The sequence below is a fragment of the Procambarus clarkii genome, chromosome 5, assembly GCF_040958095.1.
Source record: "Procambarus clarkii isolate CNS0578487 chromosome 5, FALCON_Pclarkii_2.0, whole genome shotgun sequence".
Taxonomy (NCBI): domain Eukaryota; kingdom Metazoa; phylum Arthropoda; class Malacostraca; order Decapoda; family Cambaridae; genus Procambarus; species Procambarus clarkii.
The window spans coordinates 8502427-8526190 of NC_091154.1; the positions used below are offsets into that span (position 1 = coordinate 8502427).

Below are 23764 nucleotides of genomic sequence, written 5' to 3' on the forward strand. Positions count from 1 at the left end.
ACAGCACTCTGCCACTGTGTGATGCAGACAGCCATGACACTCTGCCACTGTGTGATGCAGACAATCACAGCACTCTGCCACTGTGTGATGCAGACAGCTACAGCACACTGCCACTGTGTGATGCAGACAGCTACAGCACTCTGCCACTGTGTGATGCAGACAGCCACAGCACTCTGCCACTGTGTGATGCAGACAATCACAGCACTCTGCCACTGTGTGATGCAGACAATCACAGCACTCTGCCACTGTGTGATGCAGACAGTCACAGCACTCTGCCACTGTGTGATGCAGACAGTCATGACACTCTGCCACTGTGTGATGCAGACAGTCACAGCACTCTGCCACTGTGATGCAGACAGCCACAGCACTCTGCCACTGTGTGATGCAGACAGCTACAGCACTCTGCCACTGTGTGATGCAGACAGCTACAGCACTCTGCCACTGTGTGATGCAGACAGTCACAGCACTCTGCCACTGTGTGATGCAGACAATCACAGCACTCTGCCACTGTGTGATGCAGACAGTCACAGCACTCTGCCACTGTGTGATGCAGACAGTCACAGCACTCTGCCACTGTGTGATGCAGACAGCCACAGCACTCTGCCACTGTGTGATGCAGACAGCTAAATCACTCTGCCACTGTGTGATGCAGACAGTCACAGCACTCTGCCACTGTGTGATGCAGACAGCTACAGCACTCTGCCACTGTGTGATGCAGACAGCTACAGCACTCTGCCACTGTGTGATGCAGACAGCTACAGCACTCTGCCACTGTGTGATGCAGACAGCTACAGCACTCTGCCACTGTGTGATGCAGACAGCTACAGCACTCTGCCACTATGTGATGCAGACAGCTAAATCACTCTGCCACTGTGTGATGCAGACAGTCATGACACTCTGCCACTGTGTGATGCAGACAGTCACAGCACTCTGCCACTGTGTGATGCAGACAGCTAAATCACTCTGCCACTGTGTGATGCAGACAGTCACAGCACTCTGCCACTGTGTGATGCAGACAGCCATGACACACTGCCACTGTGTGATGCAGACAGCCATGACACTCTGCCACTGTGTGATGCAGACAGCTACAGCACTCTGCCACTGTGTGATGCAGACAGCTACAGCACTCTGCCACTGTGTGATGCAGACAGTCATGACACTCTGCCACTGTGTGATGCAGACAGTCACAGCACTCTGCCACTGTGTGATGCAGACAGCTAAATCACTCTGCCACTGTGTGATGCAGACAGTCACAGCACTCTGCCACTGTGTGATGCAGACAGCCATGACACTCTGCCACTGTGTGATGCAGACAGCCATGACACTCTGCCACTGTGTGATGCAGACAGTCACAGCACTCTGCCACTGTGTGATGCAGACAGTCACAGCACTCTGCCACTGTGTGATGCAGACAGTCACAGCACTCTGCCACTGTGTGATGCAGACAGTCACAGCACTCTGCCACTGTGTGATGCAGACAGTCACAGCACTCTGCCACTGTGTGATGCAGTCACAGCACTCTGCCACTGTGTGATGCAGACAGTCACAGCACACTGCCACTGTGTGATGCAGACAGTCACAGCACTCTGCCACTGTGTGATGCAGACAGTCACAGCACTCTGCCACTGTGTGATGCAGACAGTCACAGCACTCTGCCACTGTGTGATGCAGTCACAGCACTCTGCCACTGTGTGATGCAGACAGTCACAGCACACTGCCACTGTGTGATGCAGACAGTCACAGCACTCTGCCACTGTGTGATGCAGACAGTCACAGCACTCTGCCACTGTGTGATGCAGACAGTCACAGCACTCTGCCACTGTGTGATGCAGTCACAGCACTCTGCCACTGTGTGATGCAGACAGTCACAGCACACTGCCACTGTGTGATGCAGACAGTCACAGCACTCTGCCACTGTGTGATGCAGACAGTCACAGCACACTGCCACTGTGTGATGCAGACAGTCACAGCACTCTGCCACTGTGTGATGCAGTCACAGCACTCTGCCACTGTGTGATGCAGACAGTCACAGCACTCTGCCACTGTGTGATGCAGACAGTCACAGCACACTGCCACTGTGTGATGCAGACAATCACAGCACACTGCCACTGTGTGATGCAGACAGCTATGACACTCTGCCACTGTGTGATGCAGACAGCTATGACACTCTGCCACTGTGTGATGCAGACAGCTACAGCACTCTGCCACTGTGTGATGCAGACAGCCACAGCACTCTGCCACTGTGTGATGCAGACAGTCACAGCACTCTGCCACTGTGTGATGCAGACAGCTACAGCACTCTGCCACTGTGTGATGCAGACAGCTACAGCACTCTGCCACTGTGTGATGCAGACAGCTACAGCACTCTGCCACTGTGTGATGCAGACAGCTACAGCACTCTGCCACTGTGTGATGCAGACAGCCACAGCACTCTGCCACTGTGTGATGCAGACAGTCACAGCACTCTGCCACTGTGTGATGCAGTCACAGCACTCTGCCACTGTGTGATGCAGACAGTCACAGCACACTGCCACTGTGTGATGCAGACAGTCACAGCACTCTGCCACTGTGTGATGCAGACAGGTAGACAGCTGTGGTTTGTTTAGACTCACAAACTTCCTGGTTGCCTTCCTCGGTGGTTGTGTAAACGAATAACTTATTATATAAGCGCCACAGCTCCCTGCGCCTGTGGGGGGGGGGGGGGGAGAGACCAGGTTCTGGCACTGGGTCCTCCAGTAGGCCAGAGAACTCTTACTGGTGGCACCTACATCAGAGACGGTAGCTTCAGGGGTGCCACAAGAGGCTCCCCCAGAAATGAAGATTTACTGCCTCACTTCCCCGAATACCATCTACGATCTATAATGTCTAATATGTGGGGTCCACCACGACTCCAGTTAGCCAAGTTTTTAACTGGAAATGTTCACAAATTTAATTTTCAAATTTATTCAGATTTTCCTTCAGCACAAATCTCTATAATCTGAATTACTATTTGGGTTAAATAATGTGAATTCATTCAGAATACTTGCAGATTTGGGTTACAGGAATCTGAATTACCAGGCTCTTTCAGCACAGTCCGTATTTGTCTACCAGTTGAGCTCTACAGCCAACGAGTGGGGACACGGTTAAACGCTACCAGCACGACTAAATGGAATTTGAACTACCACCACTTAGTGGGTACAGAGCTTGCGATCCTTGGATCTTGCATGACCGAGTTTTTATACCAGTGAATTTTTGACAACGCGTTCTCACACAAACACATTCTTAAACTGATGCATTCTTATACCAACCCGTTCTTCTACCAATGCATTCTTATGCCAAGGCATTCTTATACTACTGCATTATACAAATGTCTTCTTATATGAATGGATTCTAATACAGCATGAATGTATCCTTATATAAACGCGTTTGGTTTAATACACACAGAGCCACCTCGCATGGGCCAAAAAGGCCTTCTATATATATTATTTTTATATTTTATTCTTATTATTTATTGATCACGAGGTCAGTAGTGTACATATTTAAAATATTTTGAGCACTAAAATGTCCCTATTAGTCATAATCCCAGAGAAAACAAACTGATTTTGCAGAAGACGACATTTACAACGTTAAGTGTCAACCAACTTCAATAAAGAGTACATCCAATTTATGAGGCAAATAATTTATGATTTGTTTAAGTGTTGAGTCAATAAAGAGTCAAATTTATGATATGGAGCCAAATATTTATATTTCCTATACAATAAGAGCAAAAATATGAAATATACATAGCAAAAGCCAAAATGAAAACAAACAGCAAGATGGTTCTTACCTGTATGGTTTCCAACGGAGCCTCGTTAACCGGCACCACGTCACTTGTCCCACTGAAAACCAAATGGTATTACTACGGCTTCACCCGTACACAGTGTTATCTTACAGACGAACAACAAACACTCCAGACGTCTTAAAACTAATATATATATATATATACATAATCTTAGTGCAGAAAAACAAACTTCCACCAGACCCTGATAATACGATTCCAATCCATATTTTTTAAAAGATGAAGATGAATGCAACACTGGGAGAAATGGTAGCTATCTGGGATAAGCAAATGAGCATATTTCAAACAAAACTGAATGGTTCATCTTTATTTTCCCCATGTAAAATAACAAATTATGTGTTGACCAGACCACACACTAGAAGGTGAAGGGACGACGACGTTTCGGTCCGTCCTGGACCATTCTCAATCGACTTGAGAATGGTCCAGGACGGACTGAAACGTCGTCATCCCATCACATTCTAGTGTGTGGTCTGGTCAACATACTTTAGCCACGTTATTGTGACTCATAGCCTGCAACAAATTATGTGATAGCCAAAAAATGTAACAAATTGGAAACACGGTTTTGGGTTTGGAATGAGATAACGAGGACGGATTTTGCAGGTGTTAGTTATACTAGAAATTGACATTGATATTATATCAAACGTGATATGAAAGCCCTACATTTTATATATATACACCATCTCCTTAATGTATACCATACATTTTATATGTACCAACCATATAATAAGTATATATATCAAGTTGCATACGACTTGATAATGGTCCAGGACGGGCCACAAACGTCGTCGTTTCTTCACCTCCCGGTGCGAGGTTTGGTCACCCTTATCCAGGTGTCTACTGGGAAGTGCGAGTTCAGCAGGAATGGCCAAGTGTCACTTTATCCCAAGGAATTTAAAAGATCTAATGTCCTGCTCCTAACCTAAGGTACTGTTCCTTATGTACCAAGGAACTAAGTACTGTACTAAGAAACTAAGGGACTAAGTACTACTAACTAAGGAACTAAGTACTAAGGAACTAAGCAAAAACTAAGAGATTTTTGACTATATTAATTGAAGCAGATTTTCACTCAAATTTTATAGAAAATCAAGAGCTAAAGCAATATATATAAAATAATATATTGATGTCCCCCCCCCCCCCCATTCTCACCAAGGTTTAACTACAGACCCTCTCCCCCCAGGATGCTACCCACACAAGAAGCCGACTAACTCCTGGGGTACCTATTTACTGCTAGGTGAACGGGGGGCCCATTAGGCGATAGGCAAAGCGTTCCAATTATTCCCGTCTTGCCCGGTCGAACCTGGAATTCCCAATCGTGTTGAGAACAAACCCGACTGTATGCACCAGGACCTTTCATCTCCAAATTAAGTGTCTTCCGTAAGACCCCTAACAAAGGCTGAACACGGTGTAGAATAGAACCAATGAAGAGCAGAGGTGCCATAGGCACAATCAGAGAACACTGTATAAACATCAGAGGTCCAGTGAAGAGCAGAGGTGCCATAGGCACAATCAGAGAACACTGTATAAACATCAGAGGTCCGCGGTTGTTCAACGTCCTCCCAGCAAGCATAAGAAATATTGCCGGAACAACAGTGGACATTTTCAAAAGGAAACTAGATTTATTCCTCCAAGGAGTGCCGGACCAACCGGGCTGTGGTGGGTATGTGGGCCTGCGGGCCGCTCCAAGCAACAGCCTGGTGGACCAAACTCTCACAAGTCGAGCCTGGCCTCGGGCCGGGCTTGGGGAGTAGAAGAACTCCCAGAACCCCATCAACCAGGTATCAACCAGGTGTTGGGAAACAAACACCCGTGTAGGATCAAGAGCCGAGTGGACAGTTGCTGCATTCTCATTCGTCAAACTTTTCGTCAAACAAATATTGCCTTCCAGGCTTAGGCCAGTGCCAGATATTTTATCTACATTTTCAAGGAAACTATACATCCTGCAACCTACTTTATAAAGCAGATTTTATCATCATTTCACTAGCAATTTATAGTCAAATGAAAGAATAATCACAAAAAAATCCTTGATTTGGTTATGCACAAGTTCCACAAAGGAAAACTGAAGCAACAATTACGACAAATGAACAAATGAATTACGACAATTACGACAATTCCTTAATAATGCGTTGAAACTCAACAACGTTGGGAATTTTTGTTTCATTCTTCCTTTGTGGACACTTACGCATAACCTTCTAGTCATACGTGTATATCATTTTCTTCTACATTTAGTAAAACAACAGAAATGTTACTTACTCTAAACCTGCAACCCCTTCCACCACCAAATCGTCACTCGTCAGCGTTCCCGTCTTATCGAAGCAGCACACGTCAATTTTGCCCGCAAACGGAATGCGGAACGGTTCAGTGCAATACACAAAGAGCTTGGAGAGTGACAGGAGCGAAGTGTTAACGGCCAGAGACAACTCTATGGGCAGTTCGGGCGGCACCACAGACGTCAAAATGAGGGTGCACTCCAGGAACAACTTGTAGCGGTTTCGGTTCGGGTCTTCTGTACCTGGAATAGCGAGCGGCACATACAATTGTGATAAAGGGGAAGGAAACAACGGGGGGAAAGTGCCAAGCCCTTACGACTATATAGCACTTGGAAGGGGTCAGGATAAGGATTTGGGATGTGATGTGGAAAAGAAATGGTGCCCAATCTCGTTTACGGTTGGGGAAGAGATTGGAGAAGAGACCATTCCTTCCACCCTATCCAATGATATATATTGTGTAGGGTGGATGGGGGGGGGAGGGAGCTTCCATCACTTATTGGGATGCTTTAGGCCTCACATATTTGGGGGGGGGGGGAGAGGGGGGGTTGAGGTCTAGGCCTCATTATAATATCTGAGACAAGGAAATACAAGATCAGGAAATGGACAAGATAACAATAACTAGTGATAAATGAAACTCTACATGACAACTTCAGACAAGGATGGAATTAACAATAAGTTATTATGAAGGGAGATAATCAGTCACAATAACGTGATGGACAACCACCCACCATACATGTTGCAACAATTATACCTTCATAAGGGTTCACGACCAGCCCGCTGTCCTCCCTCAGGTTCCCCATCAAGAAACTTGTCATACTATAGTGCCCTTATCCTAACCTACCAGAGGATCCAAAACAGAAAAAGGAACAGTGCGTCAATTTCGCGAGCCGCTTACATTTTCTAGTACGACGATTTTTGTCTTCAGGAAAGAGTATTCGTCAAAATGTGACGTTCTATCAGGAGGACGGGTTTCCAGGCCAGACAAATGCTGTCACTTCCATTTCATCCATGTAGGTTGCATTTTTTGTTAATATATGACGAGTTTAATATATAATGAGTCTCTCATTCATTCGAACAAAAACACCAGCTATACATTAAGACATTATGGGTCGTGAAGTACAGCAGTCTGCATTCTTCACGCACAATCCCCGGCTGCACACACCCGGGTGTGGTCGAAATGCTTGGGGCACGTTTTCTTGCACTTCATGTCTACATTCACCCATCAGAAACATATGTACTCAGGAGTTAGGCAACTGTTGTGGTGTGCATCCTAGGCAAGGTCAGTAGTTCAACCTAAAATGGGATGGGGGGGGGTTGATTCTATTGTATGCACATACAATAGGATCAAACCTTCATTCATGAACTCCACAGCCACAGACCTTGTATTGAGGGAGGACCTCAATACAAAGTCTCCTGTTCCCAACAATGGAAATTAAAATTATCAGTTGCAATACTGACACCGGACATTAGCTATTACCACATACCCTTTATAACATTTTGCTCATAAAGCCTCACAATTAAAATGAAAGTGACAACGTTTCATGGCGTCCTGGACCCTTATCAAGTCGTGATATGACATTAGCAAAACCCTTATCAAGTCGTGATATGACATTAGCAGAGTTATTTCCGCTACATTGTAATTCATTCTTTGCAATTTCTCACCATTCCCACACTCCAAGAGATCAAATATAAATTACAATTTAGAGTTCTCAACAGCACCATGTAGTCCGTAGCAAGATGATTACTGGAATCAAGGCTTCGGAAGAGCCCAATGTTAAAATAGACGATGACTACTTGATGAACACCTTAACAATCATGCGCAGAGGCAATCCTGAACGTACCCTTAATCCAGACGTATGAAGCTGCTGCCACGGCAAACACCAGCAGGAAGAGGATAAATGCGAAGGTTTCCAGATTATTGGCAGTTACACGGCTCACACCGAAGAGAATTGTCCGCAGGAGTTTACCCTGGGCTGTGTTAAAGTTGGTGCGGAGGACATAACAAACACAGCCATTATCAGGAGCTGAAAAATACAATCACATACGTCATAAACATTTGCCATCAAGACGGCACAAATCAATATTATAAGCAAAATTAACACAGCTGGGTGTACTAATAGTAACAAAGTAAATGGCCATAAACAGCCACAAAGTTCAACATTACAGAGGCGGGTCACGAAGGTTTTAAATGTTCATGTGATGGCAATTGGTGAAGGGAAAAAAAGAATGCACAATGAAATCACGAGAACGTGATTTACACACGTGAAATTATCAAGGCCATACAAAAGAATCAAACCCGCATTCATGGACGCCAAAGCCACAGCCACACCCACTTTTAGGCTCATCATTGTCCAATCGGTAGAGGATGTGCCTGGAGAGTCAAGGTATACGAGTTCAATCCCATGTCACGGCCTTCATACATTACCCATACGAAGCAAAAATAATGAAAATGAAGGACCAGTACTTTATGAGGGTCCTGGCACGAGGACGAACACAGGAATCTGCTTATTATTCAACTCATTCTCTCACCTAACGTATCCTATCTGAAGACTAAACCACACACCAGAAAATGAGAAAATGAAGACGACATTTCGGTCCGTCCTGGACCATTGTCGAGTACTGTACTCAAGTCTCACAATTGACTTGATAATGGTCCAGGAAGGACCAAAACATCGTCACATCCTCATTTTCTGGTGTGGGGGTTAGTTTTCATATCTTAAGCCATGTTATTGTGACTTCATCTGCATATCCTATCTTTTACATGACCGAACCCCCCCCCCCATGTGTTAAAAGTGTGAACAGTCAGTCACAATTCAAGCACTACAATATCGACCCTTTCTACACATCATTCTACATATGGGGACCTGATAGCTGAGTGGACAGGGTTCTGGACTTGTAATCCTAGGGTCCGGGTTTGATCCCGGCTGATAGCAGAAACAAATGGGTAAAGTTTCTTTCACTCTGATGCCCCTGTTACCTAGCAGTAAATAGATACCTGGAGTTAGACAGCTGTTATGGGCTGCTTCCTGGGAGGGGGGATTAGTTAGTAGTTAGTAACAGTCGATTGATTGACAGTGGAGAGGTGGGCCAAAAGAGCCGAGCTCAACCCCCACAAAGCACAACTAGGTGAATACATAAGCCTCAATTCGCAAAGTGGGTTGCTTAGGTTCATACGTTTCTAGTTCGGCAAAATGTTTGCATTTTTGACAGTGACAAATCTAGAAAATACTCCAGATTATTCAGCACAGACAAGAAATGCGGTGATATAATGATCAAAGAAAAACTAATGAAGCAGCGGTAACCATCGGGGATATTTACGAGATGGTGAGAGTTTTAGATGGAGATAAGTGTATTAATATAGCCACAAAGGTGGTTGACAGAAGAGCTTAATTAATAATTTGTTAAATTTTAAATAAAGTTGATTTATCCTTAAAATGTGCAAATTAAAATTAAAAACCATGGGAGAAAAATAGGACTACATTACAAACACTTCATATGTTAACATTTCCACTCATTTCTCTATAAAACATCTAATTGAACAATAATATTTATTGCTTCCAAAGCTTTCCAGCCATAAAAACCAGCCTGTAATGAAGTTGAGAATGCTAGGGATATGCAATGATACATAATCCAAAACAATGTAAAACACATGAATGTAACGGGTGTAAAAACCTGACATAGTCAAGAGGGTGCTAAACCCATAGGTTACCTACACTAACCCATGGAACCAACATAGTGTACATCCTGTTGAAACTGCTGAAGGAGTGCCGGACCAACCAGGCTGTGGAGGATATGTGGGCCTGCGGGCCGCTCCAAGCAACAGCCTGTGGACCAAGCTCTCACAAGTCAAGCCTGACTTTGGGCCGGGCTTGGGGAGTAGAACAACTCCCAGAACCCCATCAAGCAGATATCAACCAGGCAACTCGCCCCACCACTTCAAAACTTTGGTACAAAAGTGATTACGCGTGTATTGCTTAAAACCTGCTTACTTCAATGCGCAAAATTCAAGGGCTGCCCGTAAATGATAAAACATTGTGAGGGGAAGAAAAAACCTTCATAAGGCAGATAGCATAATTTAAAATAAATCACATCTCTCGACAAACCTCTTAGTCCCGTCACGCTCTTGCTCGGAGGGGTGTACTGAACCACTTTGGTGCCGCCGAACAGGATGTGGAGTTTGGCATCTGTGGCCAAGTCCAACTGCCGATCTAGCTCCACGGCCTCCAGACTCTCCTTCATCTGGGGCACCGATTCACCTGTGACGCAGAGAAGTTCTTTAAGCACCATTCTGTAGTTCACCTTTACATATTGTGTTACAGTCTACTGACACATGCTTTAATTCTAGCCATTTTGTCAATTAATAATACACACATAATCATGACATTATGGAATTCTTAACATACACAGGTAAGATAAATGCTTTCCCTAGGTTGTACTTGCTATATACACGTCTTTACAGACTAACCTTCAGCGTCTGGGGCCAGATTCATGAAGCAATTACGCAAACGAACGTGTACATCTTTTCTCAATCTTTGGCGGCTTTGTTTACAATTATTACAGTTAACGAGCTCCAAAGCACCAGGAGGCTGTTTATAACAGTTGATTGGAAGTTTTCATGCTTGTAAACTGTTTAATAAATGTAACCAAAGCTGTCAAAGATTGAGGAAAGATGTACACGTTCGTAAGTACTAGCGTAATTGCATAATTGCTTTGTGACTCTGGTCCCAGGTTCGTAAATACTTGCATAACTGCTTTGTGAATCTGGACCTGTACTTTCAGTTCATTCCAACGGCTCGCTACTTTTACACACGAGTAGTGGTGTCTTGCAACCCCCCCCCCACCTATGGCTTGCCACAGTTTCTTAATTCCACCCACGTCCTCTCAACCCACCACTGCTCACTTTAATATTTTGTGTGCAGTATTGTCTACGGTAACCGTGATTGCTTGTGTACTGTCTACGGTAACCGTGATTGCTTGTGTACTGTCTACGGTAACCGTGATTGCTTGTGTACTGTCTACGGTAACCGTGATTGCTTGTGTACTTTCTACGGTAACCGTGATTGCTTGTATATTGTTCATGGTAACCATGATTGCTTGTGTACCGTCTACGGTAACCATGATTGCTTGCGTACTATCTACGGTAACCGTGATTGCTTGTATATTGTTCATGGTAACCATGATTGCTTGTGTACCGTCTACGGTAACCATGATTGCTTCTGTACTGCCTATGGTAACCGTGATTGCTTGTGTACTGTTGCTTGCCCATCAGAATCTTGACCAATGTGATAGACCTTGGTACATTGCAAGTTATGATCATATCCTCTGTACTACTTTTCTCCTCTAGTGTATGAATTCCCATTATCGGGGACAGAGCTCAAGTTTATCAAGATCCTCCCCCCACCCTCAGCTGACTACCGAACTACTCTAGAATCAAACAACAGTTGCCTAACTCCCAGGTAACTATTTAACTGCTTAGGTGAACAAGTGCATCAGATGAAAGGTTATGGGGCCTAAATGCTCCTGCCCTGCCAGGGGATCAATCCCAGTAATGCTATCGAGAGCCGATAACATTACCAACTGTGCTGCAGAAGCCATTTAAACTGAGATCTCCTAACCACTTGGCTGCAGTACAGTACTTCTGTTTTAGCCCATACTTTTCTAGGATTAAAATTGGGCTAAAACTAGAAACCTTTATTTTTTGCACTTTTTGTTGAAATTCTATACACATATTCGTTTGCCTTGTTCAGGTTGAAGGTAGACACAGTAGTCGCTTCTGTATATTTATTGAGTGAGGCAAACAGGTGTATAACTAGCCAGCCGAGGTCCACCTACTCTGAGTCTGTGAGGAGAACCGAGGCTGCTGGGAGCAATGGCTGGTGCTCCTCTGTCTGGCATGACGTCAGAGGCCTACTTGCCTGTGATTGGTTATATTTCAACTGACATAGAATTTGAGTATAACACACAGGGGAACCTCAGTGTCTCATAGTAAATTTTTGCGAGAAATTCAATTCGGTAATCGTAGTTTTCCTCGGTGGTCGTAGTTTGTTTATACACATACGGGTCCACCACGAGCGTGTCGCTTCAGTTTACCAGTGTCTCCCGCCGAGTGTTGATCGCGTTTGGATTCTTTGTGAAGAATTTCATTGCTTTTATGCTTTTTTGGTTTCTGAACAGTAAAGTTCTTACTATATATCACGCCATGGGTCCCAAGAAAGTCAGTGGTAAAGTTCAACCTAAGAAAATAGTTGTGAGGATGACGCTAGAGGAAAAACAAAGAGATCATTCATAGTGAGACAATGTGATGTCTCACTACAGACAAGTGCTAAAATGTAGAGAAAAACTAGTGTCTTTAGACAGATTCTTAGTAAGACAAGCAAACAGTGAGTCACAACCCGGTCCTTGTGGTATGCCTGCAAAAACGTAAAAGAGAGTACCCCACAAACGTCATCACTGCAGTCATCACAGTTCCATGGAACATTATGAACGTTCTACTGTATACATATTGTAAAGGTCACAAATATGCATTATATACAATAAAAAAAAAAGCATTGGAAATACATAGAACAAATAATTGAATATATATTTGTGGCAACTCGCGGTGTTTGAATGGCCCGCCCGACCGTGTCTGGGAGCTTCACACACGGGCGACCAGGCCCTGATGACGTCACAGTGCACCTTGTCCACGTCCTCACAGCCAAAGTAAGTGGAATTTGGTATTTATTTTTACATAGACATGTTCAGGGAAGGGAATTTATCATTTAACAAAGAAAAAAAGAATTTTTTGGGGAACACTTGATGTCGTGCGCACAGGAATTTCACAAACTCGGTGCACCAGTGGTTAAATGGGGACATTTGTTTTGAAACAAGAGCATTTCACATGATGAGCACAGCGCCGGAACGGATTAAATTTGTTATTCGAGGTACCACTGTATGTATGTATATATGTATATTTTATTAAGTAAAAAATGAATATTAAATTGTTTCATAAGTATTTTTTTAACCGATATCAATGGTAAGAGCAAGTTATTTCCTTTATATGTAAAAAATTAAAGTTGTGTTTTTGTTTAATTTAGACCGAAGAAATATCATCCAATATAAAAACCTTTGTAAACTCACATGAAAAGAAAAAAAGCTTATTTACACACAACCCCTATACATACATGCATCCCCCCCCCCCCCCCACACACACACACCCCTCCTCCCCAGACTCTATATACAGTTTGAAATATATATATGATCGAGGTCAATTGGCTTAGGAACCTGGGGCCAGATTCACAAATGCACTTACGCAAGCACTTATGAACGTGTACATCTTTCCTCAATCTTTGACAGCTTTGGTTACATTTATTAACACTTTCGCGCTCCCGGCGAAGGTCAGGGAAACAACCGTATGTGCGCGCGGCGTTTTTATCGCTTAAGCGTAAAAACAAAAATGTGTATACTCTTTTTACTCTCCTGACCTTAGTTCTCATGCTACGTATTTCATTTTGGTACCAACGTGTTCGCAATAAAATTCTCTAGAAGAACATCAGTAAAAAAAAGTCACGAAAGCTATAGAGATACCAGCATGAAATAAATAACTACGAAGATGAGTCGCCGTGAGCGCCCAACAGCAACAAAATGTTTTTACTCTTGGGATTATTATCACCTCTACAATTGTCCTACAGCCTTAATTTTGGTATCAATGGACTCCCAATGAAATTCCCAACACGGTGATATGAATATAATCGTAGAATAATGGTCGCGGCCCACCCGCAAGAGTGTGGGAAGTGGGCGCACTGTTACCCGGTAACGGTGACCGGACGACACATGCGCGAAACGTTGCTTTGAAAGTTTATACTTATTTCACTGTCCTGATATTATTATTGTATGTATGTCATTCATTTTTGTGGCAATGTGTTCGCAATAGAATGTTCTATGAGCTAAATTATACTACACAAACTTGGACCAAATAGGTGTACTTACCAAGGGAAGGCTGGTTGTGGAACAGTAAGTTGAGCATTTGTTCTTCACTCCACCTTCTTCAGGTTCTTCATTCCTGAAGTTGCTCAACAGATGGTTTGTAGGTGGAGTGAAGCTGTTGCGGGTGGTTACTTCATCACCACCCAATACACCCTTTTCCGGTGGTAATTGGTGTAGCAGGGAATAACACAGAGTGCAACGTTGCAGGTCCTGCATCCTATGTTCGTGTCCTTCCTTTTACCGGACCGTGCGCATACATGACACTTGAGACGTTTGGGCAGTCTGTAAAGTTCATGTTTCAGTTTTGTGTTCATGCGATTTTCTGAATCAACAATAGGGCCAGGTCTTCTCGGTTGAGGTGAAACATTTGCAGGAGAGTCAGATTCATCTGACAAAACAGTTTCGTCAACTGGCAGTGTGGCAGACATGTCGGGTTCAGATGGCAGTGTGGCAGACATCTCGGGTTCAGAATCGGTTGCTGCTTCATCTTGAGGTGGTGTAGTGAACAAAGGCCGCCTCACACCAAATGGTCCGGGAGTTGGCATGGCGTCAGCATTGGCAGGAGCTGTGTCATCATTTATGTCTGGAGCGTGCCGCAAGTGTTGAGATGATGATGATGTTTTAGGCCACTCTGTGTCCCAGTGCAATAGGGCCCAGATTGTCACTTCGTGGAACTGTAGCAATGTTAGCTTTTTTTGATCAGTTATGTTGTATTTGTACAAAACATAGGCATTATGCAATGCCATTTGCAGGAAATAAAAGGTAATCTTTTTGGTCCACTTGTGAGTTTTCCTGGTAAAATGGTAATATTTCACCATTTGATTGAAGTGGTCCACACCTTTCATGAACTTATTGTACTCGCAAATTGCAGTCGGTTTGTTCACTGTTACCTGTTGTATTCCACTTGTTCCGTCTCGTTTGCGAATTCGTTTCCTTCGCTGAACTTGCCGAGTGTCTGCATTGTGCATGTTGGTAATTATTGAGACTACTCGCTTGTCTCTCCACAGGAGAATGAAGGTGTTATCTTTGCGGCGGTATACGGTGGTATCCAGTGGAAGTTTACCCTTGGCTAGAGCTTGCAATACCTTTGGGGCGCCACGTAGCATTCTAATTGTGCCACATGTGTACACCCCAAGTTCTCTCAATGTTTCTGTCAGGGTAACCGAGTTGTAGTAATTATCCATGTACAAATGGTAACCCTGGTTCACTAAAGGCTGCATCAACCCCGTTACTGTATCCACTATCGTCTTGCCAATACCTGAGTATACGTCAAAGTCATATATGTACCCAGAGACAGATTCAGCAAGCATATAAAGTTTCACACCATACTTGTCTGGTTTGTTTGGATTGTACACTTTGAAGGATAGTCGGCCTCGCCATGGCATTGTACCCTCATCCAAACACAACTCTTTCTTGGGATGTAAACTTGAGCAAACCTGTCTTTCAAGTAATCCATCACTGGTCTCACTTTTATCAACTTATCACGATTGTTCACGGGCACTGCATTGGTATTGAATGTGTGGAAAAACTGGTTTATATGCTGGAATCGTCTGGACGGCATGAACAAGCTGAAGAAACGAGCATGCCATGGCTTTGCTGTTTGCCAATACATCCTCATAGTTGGGAGCCTAATTATGCCCATCAATATGAACAGTCCTAGGAATCGCGACATTTCACTCACCTTCACTGGGGTCCAAATATCCGATACATTTTCATTGGCCATCCGGAATAACTGTGAGGCGTACAAATTTGTTTCAACGGTAAAGAATTCAAGGAGGGCACGCGTGATGAACAATTGAATATAAGCCAGTGCACTAGTAGGTTTGGGAATTTTCAGTCCAGGATTTCCAGTAAAATCATCAACAACTGGAGGAGTATTGCTACGACTCCAGCCCTCACCAGCCCCAGCCTGCCGAGTACGTACTGTACGTGTACGCCTTTCAGGAGGCTCGAATGAATCCTCCTCACTTTCCTCATCACTTATACTTTCAGAATCACTTGGCGCAGTTTGTCGTGTGTTCCTACGACGAGCAACATTTCTGGTAGCTACTTTTCTAGGTAGCCTAGATACACCACGTGTGCGCCGAGATGGAGGAGGAGGAGGGGGTCGCGGTGCCTCCTCTTCCTCGGTGAGGGCCTCAGTCTCCTCATCACTCGTTGCCGTATCATTCCCTCTAGGTCTAGGTCCACTAGAATCGTTGTGGTATCCAACATCTTCCTCCAATACCTCTACATCACCTTCAGCTTCTGATAAATCCTCCACAAGGCCTGGAATTTTCGTTGGTGTGAGCTTCACTCCGCTCCACTTCTTAAAAATCATGGTTATTTTGTCCACTTTCGATGACCTGGAGGCTTCCTTGGGCGTAGAAGTGCTTGGGCCTTGACTTGGATCCATTTTTGATGAAGTAATTGGGTATAATCCACACGGAAACGGGTAAAAATGCTTGAGTTTGGCGCGCGAGGGGAGCGTGATCGACTCACGACACGTGACACGAAAATAATGGGCCCGTCACGTGACCGGGTAGGCCGACGTGCCGGGCGGCCTAGTGGTGAGAAAGAGAACTTCATGGCGCGTCGTTTGAAACAAACCCCAATGAAATCGGATTAAAATTGAATTTTATACAAATATTTTAAAAGAGGACATAACTTTATGTCCACTTAGCGGAAGCGGGTAGGCGAAACAGGACGCCGGGGTGCGTCCTGATCCCGCGAAAGTGTTAAACAGTTTACAAGCATGAAAACTTCCCATTCAACTGTTGTTATTGTTATAAACAGCCTCCTGGTGCTTCGGAGCTCATTAACTGTTTAATAATTGGAAATAAAGCCGCCAAAGATTGAGAAGAGATGTACTGGTTCGTAAGTGCTTTCGTGAATCTGGCCCCTGGGTACATCGATTACTCGATGGTCTAGAGGCGAGACCGAAGAGCTGAAACTCAATCCTCTACAAGCACAACGAGACACGTACAACTTGGCAAGTCAACACAAGCCATTGTATCAAAACCCTCCACCCACCCACCCACCCACACACACTAAACTTTCTTTCAGCATCATAATGGAAAATTTCACACGCAATGCTGATTTCTATGTATCAAGCCTGTTTGCAAAATAACATCGCTCAATGGGTTTTGTAAGCAGCCAGTCCAAAACACAGCACCAACACTAACCAGTAAGCATGCTCTCGTCCACCACACAAGGCCCACGAAGCAAGAGCAAATCGCAGGGAACGAGATTGTCGTTCTGGCTCCGGCCCACACTTACAATATCTCCAGGAACCAGCTGATCCGTCATCACCGACCGCCACCTACGATTGCGGTAGGTCTGAAAGAATGAACAGGTTGAGGTATTAGGTATTTTGAAGGAAAAACGTAAACCACTTAGCATTATAAACTAGAATAAGTTTGTAAAAAAAAAAAAGCACTTGATGTACATACAAAATCAAACCCCTAGCTTAACGCTGACTGCCTATATTTAGAGACCGGCTATGACGCTTGAATGACCTAGTAATAAAAAAAGCATTCCAGTCTCTGTGGAACAAATATGAAGCTAATCAATTTGTGTACTTTAAAAAAAAAAAAAAATAGTTTCAAACTGTTATCTTGAGGTTATCTCGGGGCTTTAGTGTCCCTGCGGCCCGGTCCTCGACCAAGCCTCCACCCCCCAGGAAGCAGCCCGTGACAGCTGACTAACACCCAGGTACCTATTTTACTGCTAGGTAACAGGGGCATAGGGTAAAAGAAACTCTGCCCATTGTTTCTCGCCGGCGCCCGTGATCGAACCCGGGACCACAGGATCACAAGTCCAGCGTGCTGTCTGCTCGGCCAACCGGCCAACTGTTAATATTATACATAACCATGTGTTATAATTGCTTTGCTAATAGTGAGAAGCAATAATTCCAGAGTAAAAATGAATAGAAACTGAAGCAATAAAGTGACTATACAAAGGCACTCTTGGCCAGTGGCAACAAAATAAACATGTGTACAATTTGTTTATATGTGCCAGACTGACACTATGGCAAGATTTCTTAGTCCTGTTCTTACTATATACCACAATTTTCATTAATGTTTAAAAACTATTTGTTTTTGTATGCTGGGGACATGTTAATGCTATAGCTGCATTGCCAAGACCAGTATAAAAAAAACTTAAATCAAAATAACTCAATAAAATTAGGCCAAACACACACACATACACACACACACACACACACACACACACACACACACACACACACACACACACACACACACAGGGTCATACCTGAATCATATACGGCTTTGCCCCCATCTTGCGGATCTCCGACATGTTCCGCAGCTGCTGCTGCACCAACGTGCACTCGAAAATGACCAACATGAAGAGTGTGAATAGGGAGTAGTACCAATACTCGTCCAGACACCACAGTCCCACACAAAACACCTGAAATGTCACGTTACAATGTAGCAATTTGATATACTTCCTGACCATTAGTACAGTACAGGAAATATGGATTGTACTGTATATACCGTACAGTACAGTACATGACGGGTAATAACGTCTCGCAAAACTCGTCATGCTCATTGCCAAAACGTTTTACATGGCGTTATATCAAGAAGTTACAGTATAAATTATGACACGTGCAAGATGGCAAATATATATTTTACACAAAGAATAATCAATCAGCCAGATATTTGTTAGTAATGCTTATATTGTACTCTTTAAGACGGAAAATCTGCACAGCAATACCTAGGTAATTGCTTCAAGAACACAATACTCCTGTAGAAAACAAAATTCATTGCCACAAACAAAAATTAAAAAGCTAAACAAAATTTAAATTCAAGACAATGGTGATCTAATGCTCAGCTTCCACACTGTGTGGTATAAACTCAACATTTTTATACCTCCAATATTTATATATGTTAGCATTGCTTGAAGAGAAATTCTGTGTCTGGTCTTTTCCACAGAAGTAAATACAATAGCATATAATGAGGGGTTTTGCACATGTCAAAATGTGCAAAACTACTACCACTTAGTCCTATATCATTAAGTGGTAGTTAGGACTAAGTAGTCCTATAGGACTAAGTGGTAGTTAAACGTTACAAATAACTGGAAATATTTTTGTAAAGTCACCAGAACACAACATTTCGGGCAGGTCTTGATCTTAATTTCCCCCGGAATACAACGTGCCAAATCGTTTAACCACCAGGTACCATTTACAGTTGGGTGAACAAAGCCTTACAGTTTAAGGATTGCTGCCCAGTCAATTCTCCCCGGCCAGGATACAAACTCAGGCCAAATCGCTCAAGAAGCACGAGGCAAGTGTCTTACCACTGCACCTCGGGGACTGCTGTATGTAATCATACCAGGCAGGTATGATTATTAGAGTATAGTGCTCACCTGGAACACAAAGAATGGTGCTGTGGCTCTCTCCTTGAACAGCTCGGTGAACTCTGGAACATCCATCTGGAGGCTGAAAAATGGAAATGAACACAATACAGTACTGTATATCTACATCTCTGGTACCTCCTCTCTTATATACAACCTGAAATGAGTTGGAATGCATCTGTGAACTAGTATTTAAGGCAGCCACTATTAGCTTTTCATCTTAAACATTCAGGCTCTATACAGCTCAATTTTAAACATATTTGAGTATTTATTTGTACGAAATTATACGACCAAAATAAACACCATAACTTTTCAACTCAAATAACAAGCGTACAGCTTCCTGTCCTTGTCGAGGCCACTAAACAAGGTGGTCCTTAGGTAAATTCAGATAACTAAACACTACACAAGGGACTTGGCTACAAAACAGATCAGATTCTGATGGATAAAACAGATGGCAGATCACATTCTGGGTAAAACACACTGCTGAATCATGGTAAGCAATGTAACAAGCGTATAACTGACAATATGCACGAATTATAAGCAAGAACAACCCCCCTCCCCCATACTCTAGCAGTGTCAAGAACCGTGTGGGTACTAACTCGTTCTTTCCAAATCTGTGCTCGGCCGCAGCAAGGTCGGCGTCCTCCTGGTAACCGCGCCATTCTGCATACGTCCGTAACTGAAGATCCACCGGGAACTGCAGCCCCACAAATTGTTTCCTCTCCTCACCATCCCAAATGTATTTAGCTTTTTGAAAGCTAAACCAAATGGCTTCCTTGGCATCTTTGTTGATCTGCAGACAGAAATGTTGTACTGTATTAAATAACCAAAGAACACATAAATAAAGGTAAATAGCAGAGGGCCTATTTTGGCCCATACAAAGGCAGCTCCTTATAACCAAACTCATTCATATACATGTATAACCTCAGCATGAAACAATCCAATGAGCCCACATCTATTATGTTGCCTATTAACGTGTTCCAGAAATCAACCACATAGTTTCCAAACCAGTGGACCCTGATGGGCTTCACAATATCCCAACAAGAAGCACAACTTGACTGACAGCTTCAACATTAACTCAAACTAAACACGTTCTTATGTTCTCATCATGAAGAAAGCGCTGATTCAGAACTCACCACAGTCTGGTGAACCCGGACGAGCTCGGGCGAGCCATTGTTGGGCGTCGGCACAACCTTAGCTACCGTGGCCAACTGTGGGTTCTTCTCCTGAAATAAAATAAGTCTTGCATGGGATTAATCTGGAGATACCAAAAACAAAAACGCAAAAATTATGCGGGCGATGAGTCACAATAACGTGGCTGAAGTATGTTGACCAGACCACACACTAGAAGTTGAAGGGACGACTACTATCCCCTACACCTTACTTTCCTCCTCAGCCCTCTCTTGCCTATTTATTGCCTGTCCCTACCTGTCCTCATCACAATCGACTTGAGAATGGTCCAGGACGGACCGAAACGTCGTCGTCCCTTCAACTTCTAGTGTGTGGTCTGGTCAACAAAAATTATGCATTTATTCGACACATTTACAAGAATGAAGAATTAAATTCAAGTCCCAATCACTATCAGACACCTGGCCAACCCGGCCGGGAAGCTCACGTTAGTGAATGGACCACTGCCCTGGGAGAGAGACGCCTCAATATATTAAGTGTCTATATATGACACTATTTCGATGAGGAAAATAATGACAATGGATGAAAAAATGATAAAGAATGGACATGCAAAACAACATAACTAGTCTCTCAATTATCTAATGGAAATAGGGTTCAGCACGGGTAAATTGGTAAGAACCCGACAAGCGGAGGGGGGCGGGAGGAAGCGACAAGCGGAGGGGGCGGGAGGGAGCGACAAGCGGAGGGGGCGGGAGGGAGCGACAAGCGGAGGGGGCGGGAGGGAGCGACAAGCGGAGGGGGCGGGAGGGAGCGACAAGCGGAGGGGGCGGGAGGGAGCGACAAGCGGAGGGGGGCGGGAGGGAGCGACAAGCGGAGGGGGGCGGGAGGGAGCGACAAGCGGAGGGGGGCGGGAGGGAGCGACAAGCGGAGGGGGGCGGGAGGGAGCGACAAGCGGAGGGGGGCGGGAGGGAGCGACAAGCGGAGGGGGGCGGGAGGGAGCGACAAGCGGAGGGGGGCGGGAGGGAGCGACAAGCGGAGGGGGCGGGAGGGAGCGACAAGCGGAGGGGGCGGGAGGGAGCGACAAGCGGAGGACCGGGAGGAGAAAGCAACACACACACACGGAAAAGAAGAACACTAACAGGCATACAAACAAAAGAAACAAAATCCACCATTTATTTATTTATATACAAGAAGGTACATTGGGTTTGTGAGAATACATAGCACAGTATTTACACTCTTGTAAAGCCACTAGTTCGCGCAGGGTTTCGGGCAGGTCCTTAATCTAGCAGATAATTTTAAGTAGGTAAATTCTATCAGAATTAATAAAATGAGAACAAATACATTGCAAGAAAAAAATGAGATGAGAGAGATTAGTAAGTATATTAAAGCACATTGGTATATTAAAGCCCTGATTGATTACATTGACAGCTTGATTGGTAATTTAAACAAGATTAATAGACACCATACAGCAGATTGATAGCACATATAAGACCGCAATGATCACAATGGTAAAGATGTTCAGATTGGGTACATAAAGATTGGGAGATTGGGTAGCAATAGATACAGTGCAGTTTTAAAGCAAAAGGTAAAAAACTATAAAGATGAAATTAGGTACTTTTTAGTATTGTTTTTGAATGACGCAAAAGTTGGACAGCTTTTCAATTCAATAGGGAGTGAGTTCCAGAGACTGGGTCCCTTTATTTACATAGAGTGTTTACACAGAATAAGTTTGACTCTGGGGATATCAAAGAGATATTTATGTCTGGTGTGGTGATAATGGGTCCTATTACATCTGTCCAGGGAGAGTTTCAGAGCAAGATTTGCATTTAAGAACAGGGTTTTGTAAATGTAGTTGACACAAGAGAATGTGTGGAGTGAGGTTATCTTTTAGCATGTTAAGGGAGTTAAACAAGGGAGCTGAGTGTTGTCTGAAAGCAGAGTTTGTTATTGTTCTGATAGTACATTTTTGCTGGGTGAGGATGGACTTGAGGTAGTTTACAGTGGTTGAAGCCCATTTTGAGGTTATCTTGAGATGATTTCGGGGCTTTAGTATCCCCGCGGCCCGGTCCTCGACCAGGCCTCCACCCCCAGGAAGCAGCCCGTGACAGCTGACTAACACCCAGGTACCTATTTTACTGCTAGGTAACAGGGGCATAGGGTGAAAGAAACTTTGCCCATTGTTTTTCGCCGGCGCCCAGGATTGAACCCAGGACCACAGGATCACAAGTCCAGCGTGCTGTCCGCTCGGCCGACCGGCTCCCATGCACAGATACCATAATTAAGATAGGGATAGATTAGTGCATAATATAGAGAGATGAGAGCAGAGACACAAGAACCAAAGCCCCCCCTCCCCCCCACCCCAGGAGAGCCCCCCCTCCCCCCCCCCCACCCCAGGAGAGCCCCCTCACCTTCCTGCAGGTGAGGAGACAGCGGACCTGGACGGACCAGTGACAGAAGAGACAGGCCAGCACCTGCAGGCAGCCCACGCCGGCCACCACAATGAGCCCGGCCTCGAAGTACTCCTCCCACCCGTACACCCACACCCACGCCCACGCCCACGCGGCGTACACCACCAGGAAGGGCAACACGTAGCCGTGCAGCACGAGGGGCCGGGGCACGTACAGGCCCACGGAGGCCACCAGGTCGTCCACACAGCTGGAGGAAGGAGCAGGAGAGGAAGCCATCACTGCTCTCAGACGACGCTCCAAAACAGACACTCTCCGTATCCTTTCCTGCCATGTTACAACTCCCGCTATTTCATCTGATTAACACTACTACCACCTACATCGCCACGCCATTATGTAATATAACATTTATTTACAAGTATATTTTGTCATATAAGAGGCTTATAATCCCAAATAAAGGGTTTAAAAACAGATCATTTTTGAGTCGAAGCCAAGTTAGCGAGAACGAACATATTACGTGTAATGTCAGCAGAGAAGTCACACTCTGCGCACTCCACGGCAATTGTTGGCCAGGGATGTACAATTAATTATTTATTGCCTTCTAAATACTTTATTTCCAATATTACATCAAGTAATTTATTTATATAAGCACCCAAGGTATCGTACATATTAATTATTTATATGCTTCTAAATACTTTATTTCTAATATTACATCAAACAATTTATTTATTTAAGCACCCAAGGTCTCGTATATATTTATTATTTAATATAGGAAGCAAATTACCTTTAAGTTAGCGTCAATATCGTATTTATTAATTGAATATTTATGT

General features: G+C 44.2%; 1 protein-coding gene across 1 annotated transcript in view; it reads right to left on the reverse strand.

The window, feature by feature from the left end:
* LOC123765488 (endoplasmic reticulum transmembrane helix translocase) overlaps nucleotides 1-23252 on the reverse strand; it is a 77913-nt gene extending 54661 nt beyond the window's left edge. The window contains exons 1-10 of the mRNA XM_045754111.2: nucleotides 22938-23252; nucleotides 20538-20627; nucleotides 20001-20194; nucleotides 19414-19486; nucleotides 18301-18456; nucleotides 17211-17364; nucleotides 10188-10340; nucleotides 7926-8108; nucleotides 6068-6326; nucleotides 3806-3857 (exon numbers count right to left, since the gene is read on the reverse strand). Of these exons, the coding sequence (XP_045610067.2) occupies nucleotides 3806-3857; nucleotides 6068-6326; nucleotides 7926-8108; nucleotides 10188-10340; nucleotides 17211-17364; nucleotides 18301-18456; nucleotides 19414-19486; nucleotides 20001-20194; nucleotides 20538-20627; nucleotides 22938-23213 (1590 nt within the window). The 5' untranslated portion in view covers nucleotides 23214-23252. The remainder of the gene's footprint in view (nucleotides 1-3805; nucleotides 3858-6067; nucleotides 6327-7925; nucleotides 8109-10187; nucleotides 10341-17210; nucleotides 17365-18300; nucleotides 18457-19413; nucleotides 19487-20000; nucleotides 20195-20537; nucleotides 20628-22937) is intronic.
* Nucleotides 23253-23764: the final 512 nt, after the last annotated feature.